General features: G+C 42.3%; 1 protein-coding gene and 1 long non-coding RNA gene across 4 annotated transcripts in view; one reads left to right on the top strand and one right to left on the bottom strand.

Moving 5' to 3' along the window:
• LOC136624967 (uncharacterized) overlaps positions 1-12,021 on the bottom strand; it is a 47,128-nt gene extending 35,107 nt beyond the window's left edge. Inside the window, exon 1 of the long non-coding RNA XR_010792499.1 lies at positions 11,975-12,021. This is a non-coding gene — a long non-coding RNA (uncharacterized lncRNA). The remainder of the gene's footprint in view (positions 1-11,974) is intronic.
• SGPP2 (sphingosine-1-phosphate phosphatase 2) overlaps positions 1-20,997 on the top strand; it is a 54,116-nt gene that overhangs the window by 31,152 nt on the left and 1,967 nt on the right. For 2 of the 3 annotated variants that reach the window (XM_066598885.1, XM_066598897.1), the window contains exons 3-4: positions 13,041-13,220; positions 17,070-17,159. In XM_066598885.1, coding sequence (XP_066454982.1) covers positions 13,041-13,220; positions 17,070-17,159 — 270 coding nt within the window. Of the gene's footprint in view, positions 1-3,403; positions 3,422-13,040; positions 13,221-17,069; positions 17,160-20,997 lie in introns of those variants that run through there. The other variant, XM_066598890.1, reaches the window with a different exon arrangement.

Raw genomic sequence — 20,997 nt, 5'->3', positions numbered from 1 at the left:
TTGAGTTTCAGAAAGCTGGAAGAGAAGATGGAGAATATGGCTGATAAACTCTCTGGGATTCTGGATAGAAGAGAGGTAACATCTGGCCAGAAAGGGGTGTCATCAGCTTAAAAGTGGTACTAAAAGCCATGGGATTCTATGAACTGTTCTAGGTCAAAGATGTAGAGTTCTAGTACAGAACCGTCTGGAACACCAGTAGACAGAGAGTGAGGAAAGGATGAGGTATGCGAAACACTAACACTAAATGTTAGGTCAGTGAGATAAGAGGAGATCCAGAAGAGGGCCAAGTTTTAGATGCCACGGTAGGAACGCGTTTGTAGAAGGAGAAAGTGGTTAAATGTGTTGAACACAAGTGTAGTGGCCCAGAACACCATCCTGGTCCCCTCCATAAATGTCATATATGTTTTGTCCTATGTACTGTGAAAATCTTGTCCTGTCATATCCAGTGTGTGTGTTGCAGAGCTGCAGTGTTTGAGATCTCAATGTGAAGAAAAATAGCAGGAGCTTGGATTTTAGTGGAAAGACATTTTTCTGCTTTATTATAAAATAGTGCTCAATACATCAGAAACCAGCAAATTCTGGGTGGAGAACTTGCTGGTTTTTGATGTATTGAGCATTATTTTATAATAAAGCAGAAGAATGTCTTTCCACTAAAGTCCAAGCTCCCATTATTTTTCTTCACATTGAGAATTCAACAGCCACAGGGATCAAGTGGCAGTGGACGTGAATTCATTCCTGCTAAAAGAAACGAGCAGTGTTTGAGAGGTTAACTTTAATAAAATCATTGCATGCCTGTAAATGTATCAGTTTGTCTTGTCATGTGGTACAAGTGAGGTGATAAATGGGAGAGATTGAGAGCGAGAAAGGAGTCCATCTTCAGGATTCCAACAGAGTGCTAATACAGAGCCACATGGAAGCACCTTCAGCTTCCATGTAGGTGAAGATGGAGGAAGAAGAACGACATCCTGTAGCGTTTGGAGTGTGAATGGGAAGGCGTTAGTCCCATCAGCAAAGACATAGAGCCCTACCAAAAGTTCCAAAACGGGTACCCGTTCATACTTCAGGCTTTTCCTGTGTGGCCGTCCATAGTTGGGATCACTGCACAAAGGTACTTGATTGTAACACCCACGCATTCGTGGTGCAGGGTGTGTATTGGCTAAGCCTTCCTTTAGTAATTATCTACTAGAGAGTCTGCGGAGTGACCCCTACCCCCCTTTCTCCTCTGGAGTGCTCCAGTACCGGTGACCTACAGATAACATGGACTGTAGGACCGCACTCATCCTGTGTATCCTCCCTACCTCTGAGCTATAACCTGTTAATGTTCTGAAGTGAATTGCACCTGCATTACCCATTATACAAGTTATTCCTAAGTAAAAGTTATACCGGGCACTAACTGTTCCTAGGGACCCGAGGTACTAGACACAGGTCCCTGTATTTATTTCTAAGCCATATAGAATACCGGTGTGTGGGAACGGTGGCATGAGTAATAAGTACTACTCCACCACCCCCCAATCCCGTTTATTGGCATTACCTGTCATAGGGGTGTCGAAGCTGGCCTGCAATCCTACTCTGGCTTTGGCTGCGTGTCATCCCTCAGGGACCAGTGCATGGTAAGTGCCAAAGTGATAAGTCAGCACTTATCCCTCCCAGCTCTTCACGTTAGCCAGGTGCCCAGGGTCACCTCTCTGGGGTGTTGCACAAGGACAGGTTTAGGAGAAGCATGGAGTAATGTATTGGTGCTCTTGCTGTCAGCAGATTGTTTGTGATTTTGGTTAGGAGTGGTTGGCTGATAGTGAGTTAGGTGGAGGACAGTTCAAAGTGAATGTGCTGTTCCAGGAGTTTTGATGCAAACAGGAGCAGTGATATGTAACAGTAGCTAGACAGAGAGCAAGAATTAAAGAATGACTTTTTGAGTATGGCTGTGATGGATGCATATTTTAAGGATGAAGGGAAGACGCCAGTAGTCAGTGAGAGGTTGAAAAGTTGGGTTAGAGCTGGGATGAACAGGGTGGTAAAGTTGGGGATGAGGTGAGATGGGATTGAATGGAGTGCATAGTTATAGAGGTAAAATTTTAGGCAAAGGGAGGAAAACGTGTCCTTAGAAATGGTGGAGAAACAGGTTAAGGGGGAAAGAGGACAGAGCAACTGTGCAGAAGATTTGTGGGGACTGTACATTGGAACTTTCTCTGATGTTGTCATTCTTGTACTTCAAGTATGTGGCAAGCTCTTCGGCGGAGATGAAGTTTGGGAGGGTGACCGACAAGGGAGTTAAGTGTTAAATAGTTGCTTGAGATTGTGAGAGATGAGGATATAAGCAGAACCAACGTTAGGTTAAATAGCCCCCTGTACAAAATGTTTTTTGGTACCTCCCTTCCCTCGCCACCAGAGGCATAACTTGAAGCTCCTGGGCCCCAATGCAAAATCTCTAACAGGCTCCCCAACTATAATGCTTTATTCATAGTACTGGGCTCCCTATATGGCGAGGAGAGGCCTTATGGGCCCCTAAGGCTCCTGGGCCCGGGTGCAACCGCATCCTCTGCATCCTCTATAGTTACACCCCTGCTCGCCACCTATCATAGTACAAAACCCTAAGTAGAGCTGTTGGAATGTCAGCTCAGGCAGCAAACTTTTGGTGCAGATTTGCTGCATATTTTCCTGCTGTAGAAAATCCACAGTAAACCCACTACATGTAAACGCACCCCAAGGTATATTTTCCCATTCATATATTGTCCGTGTATTTTATGGACTGCACATGAACTGATCATAACCAATTAGGCTATTCAGACAAGCGTTTTTTTTACACCGATGGTCTGTGTGAAAACAATCGCAGTATATCCTATGCTGGTCGGTATCCCAAACTGGAATCAGACATGTAATATCCTCTGCCCACTGGGATCAAGCAGCACATGGCCATGTGCTGCCTGATGCAAGTTATACCAGAGAACGTCTGCTCTTAGGGCAGCTTCGCACACGACATAAATGCTGTGGAATTTCAGCAGTGGATTTTGGTGCAAAAATTTGCAGCATTTACAGTACAAGCCATGTGTGGAAGATTTCTAGACTCCCCTGCATATGAAGTAGTTAATTTACCCAACAAATCCAATCTGCAACATGCCTATTTGTGCCATTGAAATACAAGTTCGCAGCAAAAACCGTAGGCAAATCTGTGCCATTTAGCTACAGATTTGTCTACTGCGGATTTGCAGTATATTTGCTGCGGGTTTTCGTTGCAGAAAGTCTGCAGCAGATACTCTGTGTGTGAAGCCGTATGTGGCTCCACTTAGTAATAGGACACCATCTGTTGCCCCAAATGGTTATTTCGGACCACTGTACTCTGAGTACTGAAGCCAGGTGGACGGAGGAGTGAAGAAGCTCTGCTATGGAATATTACGCAGAGACTCAACCTCAGATGGCAGCCAGTGTGAGTTTGTATTGCTGAATTTAACCCCTTCCACCTGCGGGATTTTTAAAAGTGGGGCCAGGGGGCACCCTCTTCATCTTAGTGGAGTGATGTGCTCTATGCAGCTGCACACCCCAAAGGCTGGCCTTAGGTATGAGAGTACTGAAGTAGTGCTGTTTGGCATAAGGGAGTGCAGATTTGAAGTTGATGACTGCTTGGTATGTTGTGAAGTTTAAAGTTTTAGTCTTTGGTGTTTGGTTTCTTCCATTGCCTCTCTGTAACTACATAGTGTGGCAAGCCGGGGTTACTTGTATGTGGATCGCTGACCTCTCCTTCAGGAAATGAACACCTCTTGTGCAGAACTAGTCCAAAACCTTGTATTTCTTTTAAATCTGGTGCCTGCCAGTTTTATACCATTGTCACAGCAAACATAAGTACAGCATAAAACACAGTCCATTTGTACCCCACTAGGGGCTTTTACTTTGTCTACCCCGGACCTCAGGCTCGCAACCCTTTCAGTTCCACTGAGTTATCAACTTTTCCAAGAGTGTGGCAGGAACTGACACTTTATCTTGCATCCTGCCATGTCTACAGGTGTTACCTCTCCTTTCAAGTTATCAGAATGCATGTCTGTAGCCCTCTGCAGGCCATCCAGAATTCTGCACTCCTACAATAGGCAACTGTTCATCTGAATAATGTCATGTAATGTTACATGTACAGGAGAAATGCTGCTTTGCCTGGCAAAGTTATCTAGTGGATAGGGTGCCAGGAGCAGAACCCATGGCAATCACCATAGCATCTGCATTCTGAAAGGGGTTGTCTCTGATAAGACAAACACCTTTTAACTTCTATAACCTATAATAATCTTTATTTGTATAGCGCCAACATATTCTGCAGCAGTTACTACAGAGGTTACTTCAATATGTGAGTGTCCTGTGGTCTCCACTTCCTAAAGGTATCTAACCCCACTACCACCATGGATGGCACAGTAATGACAGTGAATGTGAGGTCCACAAATGGAGTTTACTACAGTAGAATACTTACCTAGTAGCCACAGACCTCCTCACCTTCAAATGAGCAGGGAGTAGGCCATACATGTGATATCAGAATATAGTTAGATGCATAGTTTACATTTGCCTATATTTAGTCCAATGTTTCTCAAATCCAGTTCTTATGGAAACCTAATAAATCCTATATTGAGGACATGACCTGTTGGGGTCTGGATCTGTCCTTTGCTCACCTCCTTCGAAATAGGAAAGGTATGTTCCGATAAAGTTGACCTGGCCACCTTCAGAATACAAACCTGCACTTCTACCTCTCTCCACGTTTTCCATATTCAAAGTAGATCTCTTCATGGAAAATTAACTTCAATCTATCATATCAAGACATGTTCCGTGCTTCTATTACAATCCATTGTTCTCCGTCAAAACGGGGCAATAGTCTTTAGTGTTCTTTAATGAGCTTGCAGACAGGAAGTCCAGAAGAAGTCTGCCTTGCAAATCTTCAGGAATTTCCTGATTTTCTGCAGACTATATTATCTGTGTATGTATCTGCAGAAGGCAGCAGGAGACATGGAGCCATGCCTTAATAATGCTCATCACGTACTTGTGTATACATAACAATGAGCCCGGCAGGTCGCCCCATACTTACGCCATTACTACGCACACACACGGGGATCTGGCTGTCTAGTTTCCAGTCTATGCCTGAGCTCGCTCACTTCCTATGTTTCTCCTTCTCCAGCCAGACTTATTTTTAGCGACTTCGTCAGCCCAGAGTCTTCTCTGGTTTTGTTGCCATGGAAACGTCTGTTAGAGGTACCGGAGTCGCAGCCAAAGGCATCTTCCTATGTTTTCTATGCAGGGAATATGCTTTGCTCCCTATGATTGCCAATATCCTTGTTCCAGCTAAGGGTAAAGATACAGAATAAATCCAGCAATGGGCTAATGATCATCTGGCAGAAAACTGCCCTGCTTCTCAACCAACGGGGAGATTATAGAAATATACACTATGTCTACGATTGATATATAGATATTCTTGATGATTTGTGTAAAAGTCTATAATCGAGACCAGCAACCAACAGCAAAAAAACAACTCATCCTTGTCATCTCTGATGATCAATAAATATACATGAGGAATATTGTAGAATATGTCCGTCCAATAATATGCTCCCTCCTTCGTAAATAAGCAATGGGCAGACACCACTGTGTGATGTGTTAAAGAAAAAAAAAAAAGAAAAACATTTTGCCACAGCATCCGGTTTCTTATAATTAATTAACTTGATTTAAACCCCTAAAAAAATCTTTGAGCGATACAGCAGAGTTCTGAGTTTCTGCCTATACTATAAGGAGTGGGGGTCTCCTCGAGAAGTGTGCTATGTGCTCCAGTTATAAACACTGTGCACATAATGTATGAAGAGGTGCACGCTATATATATAATATATATATGGCACATTTCAGCTCCTCCATGTGCTTACACAGTAATCTATACGAGCTGGGAGCTTTAGCGGGTTTCTGGTATAATTTACGCCAGTTTCTGGGGCAAAATTATACATTAATGTGTTTGATTTTCACACAATGAACTGGTTGAATGAAACTGTGATAAGAGTGTCTGTGTCTCCCTGTGAAGAGCATGTGTGGTACACTTTATGTACTAGCACCACACAGATATTCGGTTGACTGAAAAACTGACTAGTTTGAGAACGCAATAATCTAAGTAAATCTGATGTGGTCAGAATTGAGATTACCTGACTACCTAAAGAGAAGGACTCCAGGAGTTTTAGACTGAACTAACCAAGGTAACACTAGCTGATTTACATTTACTGGGGGATAGCTAAATAACGAATGAGCGAAAAATTACTGGAATGGCCCTTTAAAGTTCTGTTACCTAAATACATCAGCAATATAAATCTTACTGATAGTTTGCAACAGTGTTTCATTCTGTAGTCCAGGCAGTTCACAAATACCGGTAATTGCCCAGACTGGGTACAACTGTATCTACTTCTCAGCTGAAAGCACAACTAGGTGCCTCTGAATGCAAAGAAGAATGCAACAATTCACAGACAGCAAACAAATTCTGAAAGTAGTAAGGCCGGCTGCATACGAACGGGTCGGATTCTGCATGCCGGAGTCTGCAGCGGAATCCGACCCGGTGCCTGGCTGGCGTCTGTGCATACCTGTCTTTTCTGTGTTTTGTTTTTTTTCTTTACTGCGAATGGTTGCGGACGTGCGTAGTACAGATTTTTTTTTTTTTAAGGTTTGTTTTTCCCGTGCCGTCACTAGGCGATGATGGGGGGACCTGCGACCTATCTGCAATGTCAATTGCGGATGGTCCGCCTATTGGATGGCTTCCATTGACTTCAGTATGCCACATTTTTTCCTTCACTTGCGGAAACTGCAATTCGTTTCCACGAGTGCGTAAGAAAAATCAATTTTCCATAGCATTCTCTGGACGGTATTTGCTGCAGAACCATGGTGCAGACGCCAACCGTGGATTCTGTAATGCAAATCCGTTTGTGTGCAGGACCTCTGAGGTATTAAGTTAACTCTTGTATAAGCACCTTAACTACATTTGTAGGTCATGGCCCAGGAGTCCGGGATGTGTTTTTGTACTTGCCCTGTTCACTTGTTGTCAACCCTTGAAACACGTGCTTGGTCTGTGTATCGAACCCATCTCTGCAATCACTGTGCATGCTCACCCATAGAGAACAGTGTGTGTGCCCATCCATTGACTGCAGAGAGAAGTCCGATGCACGAATTGAGCGCTGGTTTTCAGGGCCGACAGCAAGGGAGTAGGGAAAGTACAAAAATCCATCCCAGGACTCCTCAGCCCATGTGCTATAAGCCCATAACTTGTTTAGTTTATGGTGTTTATTAGAGATGAGCGAATATACTCGTTTTGAGTAATTACTCGATCGAGCACCTCGATTTTCGAGTACTTCCGTACTCGGGTGAAAAGATTCGGGGGGCGCCGGGGGGCAGGGGGAGGCGTGGGGGAGCGGGGGGTGGCAGCGGGGAACGAGGGGGAGCCCTCTCTCTCTCCCCCCCCCCCCCCCCCCACTCCCCGCTGCAACCCCCCACTCACCCACGGCGCCCCCCGAATCTTTTCGCCCGAGTACGGAAGTACTCGAAAATCGCGGCGCTCGGGTGAAAAAGGGGCGTGGCCGAGTAGGTTCGCTCATCTCTAGTGTTTATAAGTCAGAACAGGTCCCTTTAAAAATTTATAGTGATTGAGCTTTATTTATATAAAACTGGAAAAACCCAGTGGGGGAGATATATCTTGTTTTTTTTCTTCTTATGCATACAAAACAAGTCAAAAAATTTGGTGCAAGCTCCGTTTGCACACAAATTTTGACTTTTTGAGAGGTGCGCCACTTTCCTGAAAAGGGTATGGAATGGAAAAATTTATTTTTACCAGAGTGGCTCTTTAGGAAACCAATGATGCTAAGTTCCCATGTATAAGCTACGTTAGACAAGTGGTTTATACCAGAATCAGAAAGAACTGAGGTTATTTTGGTGCATTTTGTGTACCATTTGGGTGTCTAAAGTTGAATACAATCTATTCAGCACAGGGAGGTATCTCGTATTAAAACTAATGCGCTGAATGCCAAGAACAATCCCATACAAAACTATAGGATCAGATCTGGCATCAGTTTCCCTCTGGTGTTTCACAAAAATGCTGGAGGCGGGGGAGGTTGGGGGCTGGACATATGGTAACCCAGCCTAATGGGAAGAGGCTCCCGGGGTTGTTACTGAACTCTCCGTGGAGAGATTAGTAGAAGCAATGTATGGTCTTTGGCTTAAACACCATATTGTAATAGCCCAACAGGAACTTCCATGTACGTCATTTTGAATTTTAACCATTAAACACCATATCCAGGGTCACAATGCCTGCAGTTGGACCAACACAGACCACCTGAACATTTGCCCTCAACACCTTTGGCCCTACCAGGCTGCTATGACAATGTCTAAACCACAAAAAACTCATCCACCCCGTTAGAAAGCCTGTTCAAGTCCGAGAGGATGGGATATTCAATTCACAGCATGGATTGTGTTCGGGATCTGTAGGCTTACAAAAGATCTTGAGATATGACAGATCTTTGATTTTCACACAATGAACTGGTTCAATGATTCTACACAATCTAACTTTTTCTTTTTGCACAAATTTACCGTTGCATATTATTTTTGCAGCTTTTGTCGACTATCTGGTAGCACACCGGTTCACAACCTTGACAATATTTCCTCTGGATGCATCAGCTTTCTATGGCCCTTTTATGTGGGACACATTCTCGGCCCGATGTAACGAGTGCCAATTGTCAATCAGTGTATGCTTCATTTATTTGTACACAGGTCGACAATTGGCTTATAGGACGAAGATCACTAATGTGGAGATGTTCAGCTGATCTGCAAGCATATTTCTGCTCACATCAATGAGCCAATCGGCCAGCAAACAAGTATTTGTTCATTCATCAGCTGATCGTTGGTTCCTCTGCAGCCCGACTGTCGGGAGAATGAGTGTTCAGCGGAACGCTTAAGCCCGGCAATCAGACTGTGTAAAAGGACAATTTGTTACCACATTTCAAAAATACACTGGTAGACACATCGTATGGGCAAATTCTATAGTAAGCTAATTACCTGAAATATAGAAGTCAGATTCTGAGCACCACTGCCGGCTAATATGAAAATTCTATATATATTTTTTTATTTATTTATATTTTATTTTTATTTTTTGTATTTTGTATTTAATTTTTGCAATTGTGGTAGCTGTATTTCTAACCCTCAAGGATTGTGGAATTTTTTTTAAATAGAAAACAACTGTAAGGATTGGCTATTCTAACCTTGTCACACAGGTAACACGACTATATATACAAAAGTAAGCCTGCTTACAGATGAAGTGCTACTTGGCTACAATAAAGTACACCCTGCATCTGTGAGTTTCTATGCCTTTTATAATAAATTGAATACAATCTGCTGAACCATCTGCTGTTTAAAGCTTCTGTCTGTTTACCAAAGGGCCTTGTTCAACCCATAGGCACCTTTTATTTATTGGATGTGAGATTTGGCCACACGTAGGGTGAAATTGCGCACTCATTTTGGTTAGTTAGTGTTCTATTTCGTTACTTGCAGACAACCATTATTGCAGATAATTATCCTTTGGAAATCAATGGAAAATAGTGATGATAATGGGAAATGCAGTCAAGCCTCTATGAACAAATCTCTTCTAAACGCAGTCCAAGGTCAGACTAAAGTTAGAAGCGTTCTGGTCACTGGACATCAGAAATGAACGGAGGAAACTATAAACCTGCAATATATCTCATCATGTACTGATACGTATATAGAATTCATCTGTGCATCAGTACATGATGATGCTTCTTTAGGGGATTGTCGTAGACTCAAAACTCTTTAATCCTCTATTTACATAACAGTGAACATCTTTGCAATTATCTTACTAATATCTTGTAATTACTATGACGTGAGCTGTCAAAATCGCTACACTTATGCTAACGTCATGAATGCAAGCCATAAACATTCTTGAGTCTGTGTGTATGTCAACTGCTGCATCACTGGTGGCCGGCCGGCCTTGCATTTAGATGAATTGCACAGGCACCTGGAAAGAACGTTGGCACATGCATAGTTTAACCGAATGCAACACTGGCCCACCGCCTAGGATGTAGCAGATGATGTACACTTACATACCATGTTTCCTTGAAAATAAGACCCTGTCTTATATAAATTTTTGTCTCAAAAGAGGCACTAGGTCCTATTTTGGGGGAATGTCTTATAACATCGTCAGAGCACCGCGATTTTACTTTCTCTTCCGAAGGCAGTGTTCCTGCCCCCGACAGAAGCTTTATCACACCCCATCATTGATGAGGTGAGCTAAACACAAAAAATAGGACAGTGCTCAAAAATTGCATCCAAGTATGTCTGCAAGGCTCTCATTGAAATCAATGGGAGCGTTATACTGCAATTACCGGTCTGTGTGCTACTTCCCTAGCAGGCATGGTCCGGGCCTCTCCCGCTTCTCAGCGGAGTTCCAGCAGACTTGTTTGCAGCTGCTGACAGAAGAGTGCTTCCTGGTAACTGGGTTTGTAAACCCCGCCTCCAGGAAGCGATGCTTCTGATTTGGTTCTCAGCCAATAAATGCAGCACTCGAAGAACCAATCACAGCCCTCGCATTGGTTTATCAAGCGCTGCTTTCATTGCCTCAGCCGCAGTGCTCGAGAACCAATCAGAGCCATCGCTTGCTTGAGGCGAGGTTTACGAACCCCGTTACCAGCAAGCAATCTTCTGTCGGCGGGTGAGGACTGCAAGGAAGCCTGCTGGAACTCCAGAGAGTAGCGGGAGGGAATCGGACGGCACCTGCTAGGTAATGTATTGCTTTTTTATGTAGTGTAGCTAAGGCTTATTTCCAGGGTAGGGCTTATTTTCTGGGTAGGTATTATTTTGGGGGAAATACGATACTGAGCCACATAAACTCATGGATTGTCTGTGATGTAAGTGGAAGTCCAGTGATTTTGGGCAGAATTACTAAATAATAATAACTTCTGCCTGTTAGGGTCACTTGTGCTCCCTCCTTTTTTCAATTTGGTGCATGTGCCAAAATAGCTTTTTTTTTTTTTATGCCAGAAATCTGATATAAAAAGTATGATATATATATATATGCCCCTTTATCTATAAAATAGAACATTCTCACACAAAAATACCAGTGTTACAAATGGTATATCTAAAAGTAACATAAAGCATTATATTTCAGTAGTTATAAACAAATATGAAATCCTAATGCTAAAACTATACATAATTATGACAAATAAAACACCCCAGTATAAAATATCCTTTACCTACCCAAGTACCTATACACACACAAACCAACAACCCCTCTAACTGGCTCTTTACCCATGGGTACATTTGGGCACAGAGGGTTAATATGTCACTGCACTTTGAGAGAATTTGTGTTTTATATGGTGGCCAATGCAGTCACTTGCAAAAGTGTAAATCACTTTAGAGGGACTTTTCAGCACAGAAACATCATTTTAGATAAAGTGCTGGCCACTAGGGGTCTCTCTGTGTTCTAATTTGTTGCCCACTGCGTGTTGTCTTGTGATATTTCTCTAGTAACACAAATAGCAAGATGGATTACAGGTAGTGGAGGAGGGTGATGACTCATGCCCCCCCCCCCCCCATAAAAGTCAATGGAGAGATGAGGAGGAAGTTGGGAGACTAATGAAATCACATACACACTGCTCAGTACTGCTGTATAACTGTCCTCCATGATGATATTTCTGTATGTGTGCTACAGAGAGTTAGGGAGCAGAATCTACTGTTTCCTGCATGTGCAGTGTATAGAAGGCACCATAACCGTAGTCTGTATCCTCCTGCTCAGTCAAGACTGAGAATTAAAGACTGCAAGTGAAAAACTGGTGAAAAATGTAGGATATAAGTCCTATAATAGTCAGAAACTGTGCCATTCCTCATATACACAGAGCAACTTATTCGCAAAAGACATCGACAATGCTGATACACTTTAAAGGTGTATATGAGGGTCTGTAGGACAGTGGATGTCGGTGGGGTAAGGTACCTGTAATCAGTCTGTTGTCTTATGCTTTGCTGGCTTCTCCGCTTCCTTTCTTCTCTCTCATCTACCATCTAGACACTTTTTATCCACATTTTAGCCATTGACTATAATGTATCCTATCCTGATTGGTCATGTCATAGAATGATTTTACATTTCCTGAAGGATTGTGTTTGCATTCAACCAAATAAGGAAACTTGGAATTTATCATCATTCATCACTCTATTCTGACATTTATTGCTGTCCCCAAGCTCCCACCAACAGTTGTGTAACGGGTTCTTGGGGTGTGCACAGAAGAACTGGTTTTGTGGTTGATGATGTGTCCATCAAAACTGCCTGACCTGTCTAACGCCATACCTGGGATATACACCTTCCATAGCGTGGTGGCGTGGTGAGATAAAAGCGAAATACATATAATCCCTTATTACTATTAATATTCACATAGTTATATATAACATTGAATATTTGATAATCACACTACTGGTATTATCATTATCTGACTCCTACACATCCATACCACACACCAGTATTTCCTGTCTTCCGCCAAACATAGGAATGTCTCTAATTTACTGAAGTGTAGTGGACATGTGAGGAGCAAACCAATCTCAACCAGGTCGGATGAAAAGTTGATCATTGCTGTAAAACTTTCTATTATATCTGCTATAACTGTCTTACAGTTGGTCCACATAGTCTATACAACACTGCGATTGATCTATAGGTTTAATTATCATAAGAAAAGTAATGAAATATCAAAGTCCACTACTCTACCACCTGAGCAAGAATGGAAAGTAGTATTTATTTCCATATGTTAATCAGATGTTGGAAGAAAGTATGCCATGGAGAGCATCCAATGTCATGAGTGCCAATGGAGCCCCACTAAGTATTAACACATGGAAATAAATACTACTTTTGATTATTGCTCAGAGTCCAATTACTATTGGTAGAATTGTGTACATGCTGCCATGATTATTTTTTATATATATCACCCAGTGATTGGCTGCAGCTTGTAGGAGTTATGATAAGGCTTGCGTTAAGGACCTCGACTGCACTCAAATGTTGTTTTCTCTTTCAGATTGTCATGTACATAGGTCAAGCTTCTAAAGATCTTCTAAAGTGGCCTCGTCCTTCCTGCCCTCCAGTGGTGAAGCTTGAAACTAGAGTAGAAGCTGAATATGGCATGCCGTCAACACATGCCATTGCTGCCACTTCAATCTCTTTCACTTTCTTGTTGGCTGCCATGGACCGATACCAGGTTGGAGATGGTTTCACAGTTGTTTGCATATGGATGGATTGATTTCTACATTGAAAAAAAGGAAAATCTTATCTGATGGATAATCCATAAAAAGTGAAGCCCCTCTTTGGAAGAATGTATTCCGAAATGTTAGGGAATTGCTTAAATTGCTGTAAGAGTGATCGGCTGGTAAGCAGGGCTGCCATGTCTTTGTCAGATTCCCATAGCTTCAGTAGATAGACTATACAGGTCTTTGGTTCCATCGAAGTGTATCCACCTATAATCTGGATCCTATTGACAACCATTCATAGGACTTTATGTGTGGGATTGTGCCATAAAAGTCACATTGAGGGAGGGGAGTCGCCACCGAAACCCATTCTAATACAAAGAATTGGGGTGTCCAGAAAAGTGGCTGTGCAGATGACATGGCTGCTTCAGTATGAGGAAGGGTGATTGTGCATGTGGGCCATATCTCTGCTAGAAATGACAACTTGGCACCAATGGCGTCCTAGTTGTCAAATCCCCATCAATCATAAAAGTCTTTTATGGGTTTAAGGTCCAATGTTAAAGATTTCCAACACATTCCCAGTCACTATGACATTGTAAATTATTTTCCATCAATTTTTTTAATTGTACTATAATGCACGGTTCCCCTTTGCTGTGTAGAATCTATAGCATAGGTATAGTTTAGGTACATGGTGCTCTTCATTTAAGTCTTAAAGGGTCACTCTGGTGATTTTTTTTATTTTTTTTATTTACTCATTCATCATGCAGCTATCCCCTCAGTAGATATAAGTGAGCTAGTCTTACCTTGGTTAGGTATTCCTTCCTATCTGAAATTCCCAGACTCTTTCCTTCAGATGATCATATGATGATTTCAGTTCTGATCAGATCTACTTGGGGGGTATGTATATATTTTCTAGCCCATTTCACAGCCCGCGTGATGCTGTTGCATGAAACTACCACAGAAACTAGATTGAGTAGGAGACCGTCAGTCCTATTCCGTTACTGATGATAATCACACAGCTCCTGTCATACAGATATAATAGAGGAGATCACAGCTCATCCTTCTGAATGTATACTTAAGGGCTGTAGCTTATTTAGGTGAATATAGAAGGTAATGATAATCAAACTGTCCCCCTTGCAGGTAGAATAGTATAACCCCAGCTAATGCTGTTAGGATAAATCATGGGATAGGTAGAAAACTGAAAGTAAAAAAAAAAATCTAACACTCATGATTGTGGCTGACAGGAAGTTGCGACAGGGTACATCTAACACATTTTTTATTTCTGATGCCCTCGCCTGATTGCCTATCACCATTTTTTTTTACAAGTAGTAACCACACAGAGAACTAGTCCTTGATATTCATGAGCTGCAGGCTAGCCCCGCCCGGGCCACCCTCCAGCCACTGATTGGCAGCTTCCTCGCCACACAGTAATGGGAAGACAGCTGTCAATCATTGGCTGGAGGACAGGGTGAGCATGGCTATCCTATAGCTCCTGAATATCGAGGACTAGTTCTCTGTGTGGTTGCTACTTGCAAAAATATGGTGACCAGATTCCCTTTACGTGTGATGCTGGCTGTTTGGCCTTTGGTGTAGCTGAGGGACATGAACTCAGCAGAAGTATTTTTAAAAATTTATACTCATTTTTATAGTAGAATGAGACCAGACATCTAAAGGTCTCATACATTCCTAACAGAAACCTGAGATAACAATAGCCCAAGGCATATATACAATACAGGGACATTTAGAGCAGTGTTGTTTATTAATGGACAAACTGTAAGTGTCCAGTAATAATTGAGAGACAATTTATTTTTGTTGTTTTGCTACTTCAGCATTTCTTCCCATAGTGGAGGTTTGTGTGTTGTATGAAGCTGATGATAAACCAGTGACCTTACATGGTCCTATGTCTGAAACGCGTCATTAATAGTTGGTCTGAGGAGCTTGTCATTTTGAACAACAATTCCATGCTTCACATCAGAAAGTCATTGGCAAAGATCATCCTAATGTCTTTTTATGTGACCTAGACAGAAGCAGTGAATGTTATTGCTTCTTTTGCAATCTAAAGCAAATGATTGAGCCTCGCTAGAAAAGGTCTGTGTTTCCATAGAGAATAGAGTGCTGATCCATAATTGCTGTTAAAAGTGGTAGAATTGGTTCATTGGGAATCGGAGTGATTCACATTCTGGAAGACAAATGAGGAGGCAAGCTACAGCGCTATTCAAAAGTCTGGGCCACCCGCAATAACCTTTGGATGGAAAGAGATACAGGTAGGAAACTTTGTAGAACACTTAGATAAATGGGGGAAAACCTTTTAACATTATGGTGGTGCCTGTTGGCCATCTTAGTGGCAACCTTCTTGGATTCAGCCCAAGAAACTTCAATGGAAAGGAGGTCATGGAATACATGTTTTATGGTAGAATTTCATTATAAATTGATAGGTGTAGTCACTTTTTCGATACCTGTAACCATTCTCGAGTTATGGATGATGTCATGTTGAGTATTAATAAAGTTATGTTGAATTACGTGGTATGGAAAGCGCTAATCACATGTTTTTTCAGGTACTCAAAAATGGCATTAACAATCCAGGACAGAATTTAGATAATCTTGATCGGTCACAGAAGTTCACATGAGGTGGCCAAGACCGCCAGTGAATGCACAAACTGTCAGGAAACTGATTAGAAGTCCAGGGCAGTATCCAGGACAAACAAAGAACTGGTTTACAGAAAAGTGTTTCTGATTCTTAGGTGTAAACTGATCCTCAGGAGTCCACATAAAAGCATAGCTGTTGACTCCTGGGGATCGGAAACAATGCTTAACTATCAGTTTCCCTGAACTTCTGAATCAGTTTCTTAACAGTTTATGCACTCCCTGGCCAACTTCCTTGGTGGTGTTGATTAAAAGCATTGGCCGCCTCCCTACACCTATCTATTTATGATGTAATTGTACCCTTAAAATTATGTATCCCATGACCTCCTTTCTACTGACGTTTCTTGGGCTGAATCAAAGATGGCTGCCAAGTACCACCATAGTGTCAAAAAGTTTTCGTCACCCATCTAAGTTTTCTACAAAGTTTCCTTCTTGTATCTCTTCCCGTTCAGAGGATATCTGGGTAGGCCTGTCTTTTAAATCACTCTGTATTATATACTTGTGATGCTAAGTGTGTAAAAAAGGTGACTCCCTTATTGGGTAACCAGAAAATGTATATTTGCATTTAGAAATGGGAACTCGCAACATTGAAAGGGATTCTGTTATGAGATTCATGGTGCCTGAAGCACAGGCAGCCTGAACCAAAGACGGGAAGCCTATCGCCCCTGTGAAAGGTTTACTCCGAAACACTGCAGAGCTTCAGATTAAACGCACTTTTGAAGTTTGACTCTGAACTGAGCTCAATGTCCCGGTGGTGGGCTGTTCCGGCCATCCTCCACTCACTGTGCTTCAGGGGGGGGGGGGGGCGGCGATGGGCTTCTCTGTCTCTGGTTCAAGATGCTGGTTGTTCGGGCAAAGTGAATCTGATGACAGAATCCCAGATGTTTCATCAAGACATTGTACATGGGGTGAAACAGCAATCATGTACATAGTTTAAATGTTGTGCGTTTTTCTCTCACTGCTTTATTTGTTTACCTGCCTGACGAAGGGACCCCTGTGCTCTGAAACATTGTAACTTTTTTTTTTTCTAGTCGTATGATATGTAACAGAAATCCATAAAATCTCCTCCGCCACAGTTATAGTCATAGCTATACACCATTTTTGGACTCTTCATCCAAATTGCGCCATGCATTGCGGCTTATCCGAGACTATAATAGATGCAGTTGGCAAATATGATGAACTGGAAATTCTCTTTTATAAATGGTCTTTCTTTTCTGCAGTTCCCTTTTGTGCTTGGACTTGTGGCTGCTGTTTTCCTCTCCACCCTGGTGTCCCTCAGCCGGCTGTATACGGGAATGCACACAGTGCTGGTGAGTTGTTGGCCAGAAGATAACTGTTCCGCTATCAGACACTGGTATTCATGGATGCCATACATTCAGGTGGCTGGTACTGTTCCATAGGCCAAGAAACCATATTTTTACATCTTGAGTGTGACCTGGTGCCAATCGGGACATGGGTAGGGTGACACATTTAAAAGTATAGTAAAGTTTACACAATGGAAATGGCCTCAACTAGGTAATACACTGTGAACGCATGGTGGACCTAAACTAAACGAAGCAGGCTCTGCTGTAGTGATTTCTTATCAGCCTGCTCACTACTATAATGCAGTAGATATATCCCGCTGTGACCACAGGACAAATGCCAATTATGCTCCTATATGTAAATGCATATAAAACAAAGCTTCTACATTTCCAACTTCTAAGTTACACAAGACTGAAAATGACCATAAAAACCAATTCTTCCCTGTCCTGCCAAGCTTCTCTACATCCAAAAGTTGTCTTATCCAGCGGGCATGGAAGTTTTATTGGTAAGATTAGTTTACGAGTGGAATCATGGATAGTACAGACCTCTATTGAAGCCGGAAGTAGCAAGCTGTACGCTGTACATTCACATTTAACAGTCTGTAAATGATTTCTTAGTGAAGTGATTTGTGCAGAATGATCACAACAAAGACCTACACATTTTGCTGCGCCAACACAGGGAATGTAGATGAACCAGTAAAGTCCCTGCTCCTTCATAATCTCATATCCACTCATGATCAGGATTTGGATGGTCCATGCTGCCATATAGCAGATTCCTCCACTAGAATGCCTCACATGCAGACAACTCTACTCCAAAACCTGCACTGCTTTATGGGGATTCCGATGCAGAATTGAGAATGGCTTAATTCTGCAAGCAAATCCATCATCCTTGACATTCATTAACGAACGACTGCCTGTTTCAATGGACAATCAATTGCTTGGTTTTTAAGTGCGCTGAAAACCAAGTGACTTCGACAAGTGAGCAATTCTCACTCATTTGCCCTGTGCACAAGACAACAGTTACCAATCGCTCTTTTGAGTGATTACTTGGGCAGCTATTGTCATGTGTAAACGTAACCTTAAGCTAGATGTTGGCCAAACTTGTGTTGGTCCAACAGCTATTAGTCTCGGCTAAAGTATATAAACATTCACACAGGGCTCAGCCAATCATGTGAATTCTTTTTTTTTTTTCAGTGGAACAGGGGAATAAGCCGCTCCCAGACTCCACTGGCAGCCGCTTATCTCCTAAGAGAACAAAGGATCAAATATGTTGATTCTTCTTTCGCCAGACATCTGCCATTGAGGGAGAGTTGGAGAGACCCCACACAAAAGTTGGTTGATGCTGTTGAACTTTGTGGGTTTGGCCAACTTTTATATAACTTTAACTTGAATGATCATTCCTTGGCTGTTGGCCAATCCCATGGAAATCAATGGTTGAGACTAAAGTTTCTTAAAGTTTAATTTAGATGTAAGTTGTATAGCTGCTAACGATAATAGGTAAGCGGTCTCAACCCCCCCACCCCCACCCTTCCTTGTTATTTTAACTCAGAAGCCCTTGATTGGTGTAGAAAACCCATTTTCAAATATGCTAAACACGCCTTTGTTACATAAACAGAGTCCTAGTGCATGATACAGTCCCGTAACCTGAGCATGAACATATATGATTAAGGGGGACACTGCTGACAGCTGAAGGGTTATCTAAGGTATACATGCAGCTCTGCATATCTGACTCACTGTATAGCTCCCCATCATGGTTACTTACAAAAATGACTTTGACAAGTTACTGATCAGGAGTAACGATTAATAAAAAAATGTATAAATTAGTTATTTTTACTCTTTTACCATAACTCTTCCATTCCATACGGCAGTGTTAAATGCCATTGACCTATTAAAGTCAATCGGGCCACAGTCCTCTTTTAAGAGGTGTGACCAGTATCTGTCTATAGTCTTGATCCTGTTGCTTCTCCAAATGTTGCTAGGGTGATTTACTAACTTAAAGAATAGTCCTCTTCCATATCTCAATACTTGAGCGTGTCTTGTCCATCGACATTCAAAGCCCAGGGCAAGAGATGCACATAATGAGTGTACCATGGATGTTTCAATGGAAATGATCACTCGGAGAGGAACAATGACCATCATTGGTCCCTTCACAGCAGGGTGCTGGATAATATAGTAAAATCCAGTGATTTGCTGCCTTTTCCAGCAGGGAACGGATTAAACTTCAGAGACATGTACATTACCATAGTTTGTGTGGCTACCAGGCAATTGGAACTTGTCAATAAGTCCTGAAAGCAATGCTGGAGGAGTTACATAAAGGATTTTTAAGAGGGAATCATGTGAAGGTCTCGTGAGATTGTTTCCATGAAATTCAAGCTTTGAAATTCAGATGGGAATGCTTTCTAGAATTACAGTATTGTTGTAATGTCAGCTACTAGACCGCATGTCAAAGGACAAGCCCAATGAGAGTTGTGCGGAGGTTCACAGTGGAATCAGGTCACTGTATCTAGGTATTTTATCATTCCTGCGCTCGCTGCAGCCTTTACACTATCTCTCTCATTCTATAATAAAATGCTTAAAATGGATCAAAAATCTAATATTTATCAAGAAAAGTTAAGTGGAAGTATTAAGTAAACAGAATTATTTTAAACATTTCCTCCAACATGCAAAAAGTCCTCTATAAATATAGAATACTTTCTTGAGGTTTTTTACATGCTGTCAAATTGTGAAGATTTTAGTCAGCCTTATCCTAATTGCGTTTCTGGAAAAGTCAGTTACACTGAATGTGGGTTGACCATCCAACTCTCCTGAATGCTGCATCTTGTTAATTACAGTGATATAAGACTGAGAGACTTCACTGTGCACTAAGGAGTCTGCAATATGGACTGTAGGCGCTCCATGTCTGCCGTTTGGTGCCATACTATAGATCTGTACAACATGGATCTGAAATGCTACCTAAGTGCATGAATCTAAAGCATTTTATGCCATTTAGCCGAGCTGTATAGGGGTCTGTATAGTGAAGACATAGGCACTTTATGTGCTGTCCTATGGTACTGCATTCCAGGTGGAAATACCATTGTATTATGGCATACCATGGACCATGCAACTTTTCTTTTTCTTCATAGACTCTGTCAAAGTCCTTTAGAAAGAATGTCCTAATAGATATGTATAAAATTGGAGGCACGGTATGGATCCATAGGTGCCATATTATTGATCTGTTCAACACTGATTCATAATACAGCAGTGTGCATGAGTCCTAATGCAGTTTGGGTCATAAGATTTGTGAGACCTAAAAAGTCAGCCATGCTTCTTGCCACAATCATCAAGTCCTCCCTACTTCTACAGTTAATACCCAGGGCTGTATTTATCACTATGTACTGGGGGTCCAGTGCCAAGGGCGGCTCCTGTCAGGGGGGCAGCAGTAGTTGTCAGGGTAAAGAAGTAAAAAAAATTCCACCCCCATCCTTGCCAACTTGATAGTAAAACTGGTGCGATAAGGTGATATGATGAAGAATGCGGGCTGTGTGTCAGAGGGAGAGGGATGCTCTTCCCTCTGCCCTGCAGTGTAAGCACTGATTTGGGCAGCAGCAGTCAGTAGGGACTACCAGCCGCTTTGCTGCTCTAGTAAACAGATCCTTGTTCGCATTTCTAAAGCAGCATGATGGAGGGAGTGCTGACTAGAGATGAGGTAAATTACTCAAGCGAGCATTGCCATTTTCGAGTACATGCCCACTCGTGCCAAAAGATTCTGGGGCCGGCGAGGTTGAGCGGTCAGTTGCGGGAGTGAGCATGGGGGAGACGGGGGGGGAAGAGAGATCTTCCACCCCACCCCCCCTTCCTCCGTTCTTCC

The sequence above is a fragment of the Eleutherodactylus coqui genome, chromosome 1, assembly GCF_035609145.1.
Source record: "Eleutherodactylus coqui strain aEleCoq1 chromosome 1, aEleCoq1.hap1, whole genome shotgun sequence".
Classification (NCBI taxonomy): Eukaryota; Metazoa; Chordata; class Amphibia; order Anura; family Eleutherodactylidae; genus Eleutherodactylus; species Eleutherodactylus coqui.
The sequence above is the reverse complement of the archived record's forward strand: the minus strand, read 5'-3'. Positions and strand labels throughout refer to the sequence as shown.